The following is a 16,220-nucleotide window of genomic DNA, read 5'->3' as shown; positions in this document are numbered from 1 at the left end:
TGCTGATTATTTGATTTTTAGTCAGGGTTATTATTTTCATTATTTTAAAATAGTGCAACCGGTATCTAAAAAGTAAAGCTAAGGGAACTTTTTAGAGCTAGATAACGATGTTCAAATAAACAATTGAAATAGAAGAAACTTACTCGGCTCTCCTAAGTAAGAGCGAGTCTAAATGCGCAGGCGCACTGTGCGCGAGGTGTATGTAAGCCTCGTGCAGCAGCTCCGCCGGTAACGTCCACAGCTCCGTCTGCCGCTCCACGAGCTGACGGACCACGTTGATCACATCTGCTCTCTCCGATAACTGTTCTGCGCTGGAAGTGAAATTCAGCATGTTGTACATTATTTTCTTTTACCGAACTTATGACAGAGAAAAATATTATAGAAAACATAAATCCAAAAAAGTTTGTATTGATACCCTGGATGCAAATTTCTTCTATTTGTGCTGGTATTTTTATAATAAAAAGATTATTAGGCTATGTTCATCAAGCACAAAGTTTTTCAAAGAATTAGGATGAAATTGCAAATTAATAATTATATTATACACCTCATTTATTCTAGAAAATAACCGTTATTGTCGTTAGGGAATTAATCTAGTTAATATATCGTTTGTTAGATAATAGCTCACCTGGCAGTTTCATTAGGTTTGTTTCTATGTAATATATTCGGGGCGAATATAGTAGCGAGATTAGCGGCGTCCATCTTGTTCCCCGGCTGTTGGTCATCCTCCGCGTGTCCCGCGAGTTGTGACAGGAAGGAGAGCAAAGCGTTGAGGGTGTCGCGATGAGCCGCCGGCAGCAGCTGCACGATCAGCCGTAGAGCCTCCCATTGGATACGACGATTACGGATTTCTATAAATTGCGATTAAAATTGAAATTATGATAAACCACGGAATAAAGTGACAAAACATTAATTAACCATAAATTTAGCAGTTGAGGAAAAGTGAAAAATGTCAACATTAAGTTACTTCTTCTGTTGTAGATTCAGCAGCTAGTATTAAAATTTTAGTGTTTATTAATTACATATGAACATAATATCGTCTCGACTCACTCTGTGTCTGCAGAAATGCAGGATAAAGATCTCTGCATAGCAAAGGATCGGGGAGATCCCGGAGGAATTCTTTGAGCAGCGTGGCCACGTCGTGCGGACATACCGCTGAGTCGAGCGTTGTGTCCTGACCACGCTCCCACTCTTCGCGGAGCTGAAATTGTGAAAATGACAATCACTTTAGATAATAATACTTATGGAAAATACTCATAGAATGAAGTAATATCGTTTGTTTTATTCTTTGGTCATGTATTATTTTTTCTATAAAGAAGTTATTAAAAAACAATTGACTTATATTCCTGAGGAAAATTAGCTAGTAGAAGTTAAGTGTTGGTTACATTTAATGCTGCTTACACATAACCGAAGATTCATTTAAAATACGGCATTTGGCAAAGTCGAGGAATTTGTCATAAAGCCGTGCAAATATATATAGAGCTTCCTGGAAAACCCACAACTTATCGGAAAAATGTCACAGTTCTATTTCAGAAATAAACATCCTGTATTTCTGAACTTATATTTAGTGCAATATTCATTCATCAATGTAAATTTAGCCAGCTGTGTGTGTGTTCCGGATAATCCGATTGCCTATCTCATTTATTGCATCTTCGGAGTACATACTACAGCAAAGTTTGTAATAAATCCCCGCCAATCTGGGTCAACGACGCGAATCGATTGCAACGGCCAATACGATGGAAAACATCTAATTTTGTCGGTCAATGTTTTATTCCTACTGCGCGTGTATGAATACGATTCGTAAACACGCCTTGGCTAGATTTACTGCTTTATTTTCTGTCATAGCAACCACATGTAATGATTGTTTGCTATATCAGGTTTACTTTGTTTCCAAATACAAAACAACGGTTAACACATTCTGCTTAAATTATATGTTAATATACATAACTTCATATACCTTCACTTTATAGTACATCTTTCTAGAATATTTATTTTCACTAACTGTGGATTGCTATAAATAAAATAAAAATAAATACTATCCTGATTGATGAGCTTATATAAGGTTAAATAATTGAATCAGGTACCCTAACTTTTAAATAAATAGTTAAAAATATGACAGCCAGTTGGGCTAGCCAAGTAAATTTAATGTAAATTCTTAATATGGCCCAATGTTAAATCAAAATTTGTTCTTCTAATTACCCACCTGTCTAACCCTCTTCTTTGAGGCTGACACTCGGAAGAGACCAAGGGTACGAAGACCATGTCTTCGTAGGTGAGCTAAGCATGCTGACACCAGCGCCGGTATTTTAGGTCCACCACCGCTTTCTTCCATCCCCGACCAACCCCACTCTCCAGAATCGCACGATTCGCTCTGAAAACGTAGAAAAGTATTTTTGATAGTATTACTTCGGAGTTATTGTGGTATTTACAATATTTTATTTTATTTAAATTAACGTATTAATACATTTATAATTTATCTATCAATCGGTGATCTCAATGACAGCTTAGCTCTCGATTAAATATTCCTAAAAAGAAAACAGTCCTGTATTCTCGTCTGTTAAACTTAATTTAAACTCTTATAAAGTAAAATGAACTAGATAATTAATTGTATTTTTAATTGTTACAAAATATACAAAAACTATGTTAAAGAAATTCTAGAACTCACTAATATTTGTCGAATGTCGGAATTAGTTGTGAGAATAATTTCTCTTTAAATTGGCGGTAATGAGAGTTAAATTTTATGGTCAAAATGAATAATACTTCAAAACGTCTGCTAACCACTTATTCTGATTTGTAGGTAAACATGCGTAAAATTTTATTACATATAAATCTTTCTCGTCAAGAGCGAAAGTGACTGTTGCGTTACACATCTGCAGTACTTAGGACATTAATCATAAAGATCATAATTCTATAAACGTATTGGCACCGATCTTGTCTTTTACTCGTGCTTAATCCTACCAATAATATCAAAGCCTAGAATTTTTACAATCTCATACATTTTTGGGATTTTCGGTTCGCTTCATTTCAATTGCTTCTAACTACTATTTGTTTCGAATAAGTCGGTATCTACTTCGGTATACACTTAAAAAATATTACCTTTACGAATAATACCCAAAACTGTCCCGATAAGTCAAATTTTAAATCTGGAATGTACTAAACCGCTTTTATTTTCAGAAACATTAGTGTTTTTTTCTCTATGTATATTTTTATGTTTGGTTGGGTGTGTTAATGTTCTGGTTTTCGTCTACACGTGGCACAAAAACATAAAAAAAAATGTTTAAACGTTCATCGTAGATAGAGGTCGATTCTATTTAATAATCTCGCAGGTACAATATTTTTGCTGAAAAAAAAAGTCGATCTGAGACGATTTCGCAAAGTTTAACTAAAATACATGACTATTACGGAAATTTAGCTTAGCTCTTCGGTTATTGTTAGTACCAAGGAGTTCATGGACATTGGAAGGTTCATTTAGAAACACGGATATAGCCTCCCGAAATGGTTCATCTATTTCAGTCGGTAGATATTAGGATGGGCGAGAGTCGCGTCATACGATAAAATTATCGTGGCCTTAATGAAAACAGCCGCTGTAAGGCCGTTCAGGTAACCAGATATGTGTGACGTCATCGTGACGCCATACTACGTCAAATTTGACCTATTGGGACAGTTCTGGCTATTGTTTAAGCTGAACAGATGTTTAACGTACGATTCTTTTATATCGCATTTAAGTTTTTTTATTACGATTTGTATTTTACTTGATATTGGCTATTACTAATGCTTAATGTATTAATAAGCAATAACTGAAATCTCTTGATGATGGACTAATATTATATCATTTAAATTTTAAGATACTGGTATGTTATACATTGATGATTATGAGAATATGTTAAATATATTTTTGTGGTGCTTTAAATTTTATAGATTCCTTCATCTCAAATTATTATCGTAGGTAATACCGATAAAAGCCTCTGTCCCTTCTTTTTAGGACAATCTCGTCTGTTAAGATATGATTTGATTGTATTTCATCACATTGCTTCTCTAGTGGATATGTATCTGTCAGAATTTTATTTGACACGTGAAGGTTTCTTATTATGTTTTTTCCACGTTTTTCATTTTATATTATAGGCAGGCGGGCGGACTCCCTGATGATCAATGGTCACTTCCGCCCATAGACATTGGAGTTTATGATATTTTGTCCCTTGGTCCTCTAGTTACATTAACCCTTCAAACAGGACCGCAGTCGGTCCGGTATTGTTGTTTGGCGGTAGAATATCTGGTGGTGAGCACAAAGCCCTAACACTAAATTAGTCGTCTACTTCCATAGCGAGCGCTTGATGAAATATAAGCAGAAATAAGCGCGTAGACTATGTAGTACGTGTCCGTATTTCAATCAGCGATCCTAGGTTAAGTTTCACGCGTTATATCCTATGGGCTAACTCGGTAAATATTTATTCGGTCATTTAATTGGAACGAAAAATATATTTTATATAACTATAGTATTAATCAATTTTTTTAATTATTTATTGTTGCTAAAATTTAAATGGTTAGAGAATCATTTGTTTACTTCTGTTTTATTTTTACTCTGATCATATTTACGTGTTTATTTCTGTTATCAAATACTTACAATTTTACATTTCTTGTATTTTATAAGGTTTTATAAGAGTGGGTAGCTTGGAACTTCTACCACTTGTTGACTTTTAATTTTCTGGTAGTACTCGAGCAAAAACTTGCTTATTTCCTTAGTTCAAGTTTTCTTCGCTAAATTAAGTTATATTTCAAGATTAAATTACAAATAGGTGAAAGATATAGCTACAAATCCTAAAAAATATTCTGTAAAATGAAAACTATTCTCCGAAACTTTCGGTTTGGTCAAGATGTTAGCAGAAATGAAATCGTCAACAAAAGTGGCTAAATTGAACAATCTAGGAAAGCAATAACAATTTACGTACCGTAAAACGATCAAACAATGCGAGTATATTGATAGTCCGCAACCTATTAAACTATGTACCTGAGATTTACGTTACACCAGAATCTGCGCACATGAATCAAAACGATCGCCAGCTGTCATTAGTTTGATGTATTGAGAAAACAGTGGCCGATTTAGCCGTGTCATATAAAACGCATGGAATTTACGCCTACGAATGTCTGAGATATCGTCTACTTATGACTTACAGGAATTTGAAATATCTTTGTTTTAAATAAATATTTGGCCATATCTTACTCTTACGATAAATTTGTGCTAGTATAGCATATAATGTTATTTAATAGATTTAAGTTTTCCTGAAACAATACATTTAAATCTAAAAATGTAGATACGAGCAAGGCCAAAAAAGTTAACATCTATTAAAAATGTAATTATCTCAGTGTTTTGAGTTTTTCCAAAAATATAAGCAAAATTATTCAAGATTGGAAACAAAATATGTTTCAACAACATCTGCTGATCTTATGTCAGTATTGAGATTCTAGGTTTACCTCAATACCGACTGTTTTTATTGCACATGAAACTAAAAACAAAGCGAGACATTTATGTTTACGAGCTAGTTTCACGGGCATTTTGTGGAAAATCGCGCCAGAACTACACGAAAATCCGTGACGAATGAATGCAAAGCTAATTATTCAATTTGCAACTGTTTATTTACACAGAAACTATATAAGATCCGCTGGAATACGGCGTAATCTCTAACGACCTCCTAAATTATTTACTTAACTGTCTACCGTATGTTTGTCAACGGTTCTTAATGTTTAACTCAATTGTATGTCTCCGTTAATTTAATTAGATTAGAGTACCTTTCTACTTTTACAATTAACTAACTTCATTTTTATTTGACAGATAACAATATGTAAACAAATTAGGACTTCGATTTTAAACAACGTCGTTGTGATGCGATTTGAAATTATGCAAGTCTACGGAATAATGATATTGGTAATATCTGACTAATCTGATGTTTAACAGGACTTTCCAATGGCTTAACCTCTTTATGATTATACTTGATCGCCGCCGACGCATGCCTGATGGAAAATAATTTTGTCCATAGCTATTGGCTTCGTTATAAATATAAACCATTCTTTACTCTGCTATTCTGCTAACATAGATTTTAAGGGGACATCATGACGTGTCTGCTTTGTGTGTCTGATATTTTTACTGTCTCATTAATCGTTACAACCAGAATGTAAAAAAACATGAAAACGCGCAAGGCTTACATGAAGCTCCATTATAAAATTACTCTGAGATTAAAAAGCTCCTTTATTTTATTGTATTGTTTTGTAGTATTATGGTCACCATCGACGCTAGATTTGTATGCGTGTTCTAAATAAATACATTCAAAGAATTTAACATAAATATAAATGCGTGTGAAAACACAGGTACCCTTACTTTCAAATCCGACACGCAGGACAACGACTTTACAGACACGGGAGTGTTAACAATTCAAATCCGAGTTGTTTTTAAGGAACAGCCCGGAAAAAAAAACTTTGAACCCAGAACTCATGATAGCCTTATAGTCACTATACCAACGAGGCATTAAAAAAAAGTTAGCTATAAAGCTGTTCTACTCATTATATCAGACAAGAGCTTACCCGTTACATTAAGAATCTTCTTTAAGCAATTCTATCGGTATGCGGAGTAATTTTTAATTATTATATATTTGAAAATTTCTAGTTGCATTTGTTCCAATGGTGGATAGGTCCAGGTGCAACCCAACTTATTACGTGTCTTGGCGTGCAATTGGAAACTATTTCTGCACTTCGTACTTTGCATGCCAAATCGTTTTCTTAACCACTCATTCATGAGCTCCCGTTTCCTTTTCCACTTTACAGTTTTAAGATGATCCTCGATTTCTAAAGTTCATATTAAGGTGGTGGCTCACCAGACTGGGTATTATGACGTGGTAATAATTTATGTACACCGGTTTGTTGTAATATCGAAGCTATCAAGATTAGCATAAATATTCTTAACGTAATTACAAATGAATAGATCATCTCTTTGACAATGGACAATATTTTAAAACCTCCGTCACATTAAAGTTTTCAATCAGTCTTAAGATATGTTTGTAATTCTTCCTTTCATACACTGAGTTGAAATCGATTGTTTTTTTTTTTACAACTAAGTTGTCTAATATAATTCAGAAAAAATATTTTTTGTCTTCTAAATTTTAGGCCGAAATATTCCTGCGGTTAGGACATGCATCTTATTCGAAGGATGCAAGTTACGACGCGGAGCCAATGAGGGTTGAATATTCATTAATTTAATTTGTGTTTACAATTCATCTCGTGCTCGGGGGTTAAGAAGAGCAATGGGAAAAAACCTAGATGTGTTATTGAATTAGCTTCAAAACTTTAAAGAGGGAAGGACATCTTAGTCCAGCTGTGGGAAAGCTACATTAACTACTAATACTACTCCTACACTAACTTCTTTTAATAAAATTAATCATAAAGATAAAATTTATAACTAGTTTTCTTTTCTATTTATTTGAAAAATCAGTAATTATAACACGTTTGCTTGATATCGTTAATAGTCGCGATTACGTGTTGTATTGTTTGCATGACCGCTTTAAGTCCGATATAGGTATCAATAAAAATAGGATAGCTCTGTGCTATTTCTATTTTTGCTCAGCTATAACGATACTATTCTGGGAATTTATGTAGTTTACATGTTTAGGTGTTCAGTCCACTCGACGAGAGATGGAACGCACGAGGTTTCGCTACTCGTGAAGCTTTCATGTCTATTAAATATAACTTTTGTAATTTTGATTTGACAGTCATCGTTCAATTTAAAAATATAAATATATATGATCATAAATTATTATGTATGTAATCTTTTAGTCAAACTTTAGGTACCTGCTTTTTCATACAAACTTTGAGAAACTGTATTTCATGTCGTTATGGAAATATTAGCTGTTACCCGCGGCTTTGCTCGCGTAGAATATGAATTTATTTACAAATTAACTTAAAATATTACGTTAATGTAAGACCTCGTTGTATACCACATTGGTGTGTATTTCAGCCCTTAGGGTAGAATATTCAGAAACGCTTAAATGGGAATCAACTCATTTTTAATCGGTAGCCCAAAAAAAAATTTCGAGCTTCTAACTTCAAAATGACGGACTTCCAGACTAACCTGTATGTGAAATGTCAAACTCTATGTCTCCCCTTAGGCGTAAAATATCCAGAAACACTTAAATACGTATCAACTAATTTTTAATCAGTGGCACAAAAATAAAATTTGATGCTTCTAACTTCAAAAATGACGGACTTCCAGACTATCCTATATACGAAATGCCTACCCAATTTCTCTCCTTAGGGTAGAATATCCAGAAACGCTTAAATGCAAATCAACTCATTTTTAATCGGTAGCCCAAAAATAAAATTTTATGCTTCTCACTTAAAAAATGACGGACTTCCAGAATAATCTATATAAGAAATGTCAACCCCTATTAAACCCTTTAGAGGTAGAATATCTAGAACACTTAAATACGTATTTAATCATTTTTAATCAGTATCCCAAAAATAAAGTTTCATATTTTTAGCTTAAAAAATGATGATTTCTATAAAAACTGTCAACCCTCATTTCATCCCTTTAGGAGTAGAATTTCCAAAATTCGCTCCTTAGTGGGTGTCATGATATGTTAGTTTATAAGTGTACAGACTAAAATATAAGTGTTATGCTTCTAGCTCTAAAAATGACAACACTTTCAACAACTTACAACCTTTCATCCACCTTTTGAACCCTTTACAGCACGTTTTTCCAAATAAAAAGTATATGTGTATAGCCTATGTCCTTTCTCAGGCTCTAGACTATTTGTGTACCAAATTTCATTGAAATCGGTCCAGTAGTTTTGGCGTGAAAGCGAGACAGACAGACAGACAGAGTTGCTTTCGCATTTATAATATTAAATAATAATAATAATATGGATAATTTAATATTGTTAACATTTATATCTTGGTTTTCTTAAAGAGTAAAGATATTTATTAGAATGTTTATTACGAAAAACAAACCTAACGTTAACCTTCAAATATACATGTTAAATATATACCGTTGTAAATAATGCTTACATCATCTCCTTTCTCGAGTGCTCCTAACGACGCCAGGGAAGCCCTGGAGCCCCCGTGCTGCCTGCGCAGCGCGCGCTCCGCTTCCACACACTGCGATAGCGGGACGCCGAACACACTGCCCGCAGACTCTGTTGAAATATAAATACTAAGTTCATACCGATTTTTGTTCATATAAAAATTGACACATAAAGACTGCTAAAACCGCGATTTACATAAAATAGTTCACAACTCTAGTTCGTTTTAAGCGACAGTTAGGACGAACAATATTAATATTTCATTTTAAAATCATTAAAATATTACTAAATCTGGCTATCTGTTAAGGCTAGGCTAAGTTATTAAATATTGGTATAATCTTTTTTTGGGAATATTTTTTAATTCAATGTTTGATAGTTTTAGTAGTACGATGAAACAAATACGATCAATTGCATCATGTAAGATTTTCCGCTATCGTACTACAATTAACTAAAATAAAATGATTAAATTAAATTAAAAGGAATCATAAAGTTATACCCGGTTTATAACACTAAATGTGAAACCAAAGAGGTATCCTTGCTGTCAGACATAAAATCATTTTAAAGTATGTTATATGTTAATGTATGTATCTATCTTTAAATATTTGACTAGAGGCTGAATATGTGTCGCATCAAAGTAACCAAAACTTCGGCATATATAAAATAGCTACGTCACCAGTGTTAGTCTTTGATAAATAATATAATCGATACCATAAATAATATTATTTTTGAGTTGTTATGATCACGTATTGCTGTTTGTAATCATGGTTAAATACAAGATATTTATGTAGCTCAATGCTCTTTATGTAAGTTTTAATGAGTGTTATTCTAATAATTTCGGATTTTAGATTTGTATAAAACACAAAAATGATAAGGCATGAGGTATCGTTTAGTTGAAAGTATGAATATTTTTGAGATGACATAACTTAAATTCAGGTACTTCCTCAGAAATAAATAAAAATATTTATGATGATGATGATACCGTCCTCCTGACCGTTTTCAGCGAAGATTAGCTCAGAATATATTATTGTGCTCAAGTGCGTAGTAAACACAAGTAGTCGCTCTTATATATGGAAAGAGAGACACAAAAGATTAAGAGTTCAAACGGACCAATAACTTTATCATGAAAATAGGAATTAAAGCACGGACTTCTAAACTCGAGATAGGGCCTCAGAATTTCTTAACAAAAAACTTACGAAGTTTTTACTTTTTTAAAACAGTATCTCTGGATATACAGCCTTGTAAGTTAGACGATAGATTAGTTAAAATACATTTTAATTCTACAATAAAGGTTTCTTCTCTTTGTACAAGTACAACAAATGTAGGTTTGAGTGACGCGGTCATACAAAACATTAACAGTTTGGTATTTAATAAATTAACTACTTATATTTAAAGGGAAATAAATACAATGTTTGGGTGTTGGTGTGAGGATAAATCACTAAGATGATGTTATATGGCCATGTGCAATAATGTCTATTTGGTTTGTATGGTGTAAGAATCTAATATTTAATTTTAACAAAAACAAAAACAGGGCTTATTATTTTTTCAAATTTTAAATAAGACCAAACGGGAAGTATACGATATAGAAACGAAATTACTTTCCAAATCCCTATATCCCAAATAATAAGCCTAAAGAAAATAATTAAGAAGAACAATTGTTCAAGCCAAGGTAAGAAAAAATGGTAGCAAAAATAAAAGCAGCAGCATTTTCCAAAATAATTGCAGTTCCCAGATAATCTGAGAGAAAATTGAACCAACCAACCTAAAACCAGTGGAGGCAATGAGACAATGCAATTTTATACAATACCAACCGAGCTTCGAACATAAAAATATTCTTGTACGCTCACTTGAGAACATTTGAAACTTTTCGAAAATGCACAAACCTAATTACTTCTTAATTACGCATTGTTTATTAATGAGAAAGAGAGACATCACTGGAATACAACACGTGAAAGAAAGGGATCACAAATACATAAAGAGTAAACCGAAAATATTTGAGTCATTCGACAAGCACGACCCAGATTTTTGGAACGATAAGGAAAAAACCGAAATGTTACATTTCCACAATGTATTAAGGAGAATTGGCAACGATTCAACGTAAACATGAAAATTTACGTAAATTTATAAAGAAATGAATGTTGCATACATTGTTCGGGCAAGGCTAGGACCAGTCCCGCCTTAGACGTTTGACAAACTACGTACATCATATAAGTAGCGAGGTGTTCCTCGCATGTTGCACTGTTGTAAGGAACGCTATGAGTTCGTGGATGCCGTCTTATCAATCAATCCAATCGAAATATTCTTTATTCAATTAAGTTCTTACTAAGACCTTAGAATTGTCGTGTTAGAAGATTTAAATAAATCGATTAGCAATAGATAGATGAATTACATTTGTATGTTAATTAAATTATTATTTGACTTTAATTTCTGTAGATAAATTTTACAATTAGTAACCATATATATGTGGAAACTAAATCGTTATATCCTAGTGTTTTGTACACTCATACTTTAAATATTGCTGCTATATATTTGCTCGCGATAGCATATATTATGTTGAATCAGACACTTGCACAGAGTCCTTCTAACGAGTAAACATAAATTAAACACATGTGCTGAAGTAAGATTCATATGTTCGAAGCACTGATCCAAAGGCTTGTATGCATTTATGCAAAACATTTTTTTTCCATTAATTCAGGAGTAAGATATAGAGGTTAACGGAAAGGTGAAACAAACACGGTACACGTGCGGGCCAAGAAAAATATGTGTACGAAATAACTTAAATAACTTATTATACTATTTCTAATAGTCAGGTGGGTCCGCATTACGTTTATTGGAAAAGATCCAAGCGATGTATTATTTTCCTCATATTCTCTGATTTTCTTGAAATTCAACATATAAATAATTGAGGACATTAAAAATATTGTATTATTTATTTGCATAAATTTATACACCAGCCCATCGGTACGGCTTTTTAAGTGTGCGCTTAAATTGTATTATGGAGTTTAACAGAAAATGTGATATAAACTAATATCATATTATTCAAAAACAAAATATACTTTATTCAAGTAGGTATAAACACTTTTGAATCGTCATTTAACAAACTATATTAAGTAAAGCTACCACCGGTTCGGAATGTAGATTCTACCGAGAAGAACCGACAAGAAACTCAATAGTTACTCTTTTTCAATATCTAAAAATACAGTCATGTTAGTTAAATACAATTATATATGTATGTTATATATCCTATATATATTAAAAATCGGTGGATAGAACTGGAGTCAACTAAACAGACGGACAAGTGGATCATCTCAATATAACAAGAAAACTAGGAAATATTAACTCTCGTGGAAATTGCGATTCATATGATTGTGCCTATTGTAACCCTGGCTTACTCACACTCCAAACCCAGCAATTAAAAGAATTACTTGTATTTATTCTGTGATTATTAAAAGATTTTTTCCACCAAATTAAAATAAATTATCCTTATTTTAAATACGGGTAAGATTATTAAATTTTTAAGATAATATAGTCCGTACCTACATGCCAAATCATTTTGAATCTTTATATAAATATGCAAGACCGATTTTAATTTTCAATAATAAAAAGAATTAGTAATATAGTCTTTGACCTAGTCTATACCAAAGGAAACTATCTTACGCCAAATTAAATTAAAAAAAAAACTTCAGCTAGTTTTTATAAGTGAATCGTGTGTAATGTATTCATTTAGAATGGCATACCATGGTTAAACATGCGGTAGTGGCCAGAACAATATATAAAGGTGTTGACAGCCAATCCTCAAGAACCGATGGAGCTAATTTTAGCATCTGTATACGATGGTGGCGCCTACACCATTTTAAATTTCCACTTTTCAAATTCCCATGGCTTTGGATACTGTAAAATAGTCACTTGAAGATCAGGAGCACCTAGAGTTCATTTAGATTATCATTTAGACCATTAGATATCATTTAGATTTAATGATAGTGATTACTTTATGTTATGACTTTTATTTCAACAATGGAATTTTCATGAGGATAAGGTCGACGTTGGTTTCTTAAAAGTGTCGTAAAAACTGCGATCATAAATTTGAAAGACTCGGGAAACCCACCGATTCGTATTTAATGGTGTATTTTTGACTTAAAAATATTACTGTGTTTTTAAGTGTCAACATCTGGTTTCGCGAAAGTCTTAAAAGAAAATGATGAATACAAAATAACGTAGGATGGTATTTGACGCCAACCACGACGCCGCGGCGTATAATAAACATGTTTGTTTTTAATATTCATATACAATTTTATAAAAGTTTTAACCTTCTGACTTAATTTGCCTAGCAGAAATACATTTACGCCCTTTCACACACATCGTTAAATTTATATTATTTGTAAATATAGCGTCAAAAATCTGTTTCATGTAACACGAATCAAAGACCTATTCGAGATTTACGTAAAAAGTAAATCAAGAATGTATCGAACCGCAACATCGAAATCTCCAATGAGTGAGGGCATAAAAATTGTATAAGTTACGATAGTGGCTCACACAAACTCACATTAAATCAGTTTGATGTATTCATTAGCCGCACTCTGTCTTGTGTACGTTTTATTGGCTTTTAAACGTATCATTTTATGTTTCTATGCAGAAATAACTATTATTCTGGAAATTGTTACACTTTTTACAACTCAGGAATAGTCACGTGGCTTGAACTGAACAACGTCAGAATTGTGTCGTACGAGTATCTATCTATTGGAATTTTATGACCTTCCGTTTAACGTTTTAAAATCCTACACACTAATTAAGTTAAAGTCAAAGAATCAGACATTTTAGAAAGTAATTTCAATATTTTATTCATTTTAACTTACATATCTTTTTGTTTTATATTTTGTAATATATCTTTAATTGGGCAAAAGTTTTTTCTGACATTTTGAGGAGGTTAGGAGCTGAATCTACAAACTTGTTTTATGTTCCAATGCTTATATAAGGGTTGTAGTTAGTTATAGTCGTGGGTGACCCCGCATACACCATACACTAAACAGATTTCTTACGATATTTTTCTCCACCAAACACGGGATGAATTAGTTACACAAATAAATCTAATGAAAACAGGGCGCTTAAAAGATTTGACTATCTCCACTACTAACTTACTAAACCATATCAAAAGCGAACGTTATTTACTTTTCTAGTTAAAATTAAGAAAATGCTCAATTATTAAATACCTATTTGGTAAAGTTTTCTTTAATTCGGTTAGATTAGATTATTATTGATAATTGGTGCATAGTACCACTCAACTTTATTATTTTTTTTGTATATAATCAGATTTTAAACGTCCATTTCAAATAGATTTTCTAATGACATTTAATATATTATTTTAAGAAAATATTATCAAATGGTATTTTTGCTAAAACAAACTCAAATTCCAGATTAAGTTAGTAAACAGTTATTAAATTTTGTCCAAGAAATTATCAGCAGCCCGAAGTTAAGAAGTTTGGAATGATACGCTACCGTCACTCGAACAGCCTTGACCTTGGTCTCACAGAACAAAGACTAATGAAATTAAAGATCCAGGAAAACTTCTGTGAAGTTCTACCTACATTTTTTGTTTTTTTTTTATGGGTTCTGCTGATTGTAAGTGGTCACCACCGCCCATAGACAATGGCGTTGTAAGAAATATTAACCATTCCTTACATCACCAATGCGCCACCAAACTTGGGAACCAAGATGTTACGTCCCTTGTGCCTTGTAGTTACACTGGCTCACTCATCCTTCAAACCGGAACACAACAATACTGAGTACTGCTGTTTGGCGGTAGAATATTTGATGAGTAGGTGATACCTACCCAGACGGACTTGCACAAAGCCCTACCACCAAGTAAATTCATCTTGTGCTAGGCGATAAAGATAAACTTTGAGAATGAAGGTTGCATGAAAATGTGCCATATCTGTATCCACTAATTCGTATTGGAGCAGCGATGTGGAGTAAGCTTTGCCTTTTGTCCAGGAGTGAGTCACCAAAAGATTGTTACTTTTACATATTTACGTTTATTTAACGACAATATCAAACTTCAGGTGGTAAAACAATATTGTAAACATGTATCTTAATTGAAAGTGGTGCACGTAAACAAGACGGCATTGAACCTGACACCGCAGTATTGGCAGACGATTACTCATCCATCGGTCTCATTGGGTAATTGATACACTTTGAAAATCGGCCAACAGTTATGAGACGTGAAATGTGTTATGAAATAATAAATTATCAACAACGAGTTACGTCCTTAACGTTTTACGAAACATTCGATTACAGTAACAAAGTTAGGCTTAATATGTGTTATATCCGGTCTTATCCTTACTGGAAGTTCGTTTGTTACTGTTTTTCGTGAAAACCACTATTATAGTTTTTATACTTTTTTAGGTTTTGTATTATTTGTATTCTTTGCTCTATTAAAATTATTGTCTTTAGTAATTTAATAAAACAAAATTAAAGTTACTTTCTTATTGCTTACTATGATTAAGTAACTACTGAGTTTCTTGCCGGTTCTTCTCGGTAGAATCTGCATTCCGAACCGTTGGTAGCTTCACTTAAGATAGTTTGTTAAATGACGATACAAGAGTGCTTGAAAAAGTCTACATGAATAGAGTATATTTTGATATAGATTTTTTTTGATTACAGACAAATAGTTTGTGACGATCAGATCGAAATGGTAGATACTTAAATATTTCAATTCTATCTGTAGATACTGCATTCAGTTAAACAAAACACTACCCCGTCCTTAATTTTGCAACATTGCGTCTAGAACAATACAACTGCATCACATGCCTTACTGATACATATTAAGTAAGTGCAGAGACTAATTTCATGAATACCAATCGAATTAAGCTGTCGTCTAAGATTTTGGATTACTTGCCTTTCTCCTTGTCCGCGTCCTTGGTACGGCTCTGGTCGAAGAAACCAGTTGTGAGCGCCTTCCTCTTGAGCAAGTACGCTCGTCTCTTTGGCTTCGTCGCGACAGCTGCTGCATTATCTACAGATGGACAGAATTTAAGTATTTGAATTGATAGAAAAGTAAAATTACTTATATTAGGCAAGGCCCCTCTTAAGGAGATATTCGATAATTACTAATAAAGCCTAATCCAGCCACAGTAGGAGTAAAGATCAACAGTTTTATCATTTAATTGA

At 33.0% G+C, this 16,220-nt stretch overlaps 1 protein-coding gene across 2 annotated transcripts in view; it reads right to left on the bottom strand.

Moving 5' to 3' along the window:
- The window catches only part of LOC113402264 (rho GTPase-activating protein 6-like), a 46,518-nt gene that overhangs the window by 3,517 nt on the left and 26,781 nt on the right, over positions 1 to 16,220 (bottom strand). For both annotated transcript variants that reach the window (XM_026642457.2, XM_026642458.2), the window contains exons 3-8: positions 15,949 to 16,065; positions 9,046 to 9,173; positions 2,201 to 2,368; positions 1,048 to 1,198; positions 626 to 848; positions 144 to 311 (exon numbers count right to left, since the gene is read on the bottom strand). In XM_026642457.2, the coding sequence (XP_026498242.2) occupies positions 144 to 311; positions 626 to 848; positions 1,048 to 1,198; positions 2,201 to 2,368; positions 9,046 to 9,173; positions 15,949 to 16,065 (955 nt within the window). The remainder of the gene's footprint in view (positions 1 to 143; positions 312 to 625; positions 849 to 1,047; positions 1,199 to 2,200; positions 2,369 to 9,045; positions 9,174 to 15,948; positions 16,066 to 16,220) is intronic.

Source organism: Vanessa tameamea, chromosome 22 (assembly GCF_037043105.1).
Source record: "Vanessa tameamea isolate UH-Manoa-2023 chromosome 22, ilVanTame1 primary haplotype, whole genome shotgun sequence".
Classification (NCBI taxonomy): domain Eukaryota; kingdom Metazoa; phylum Arthropoda; class Insecta; order Lepidoptera; family Nymphalidae; genus Vanessa; species Vanessa tameamea.
The sequence above is the reverse complement of the archived record's forward strand: the minus strand, read 5'-3'. Positions and strand labels throughout refer to the sequence as shown.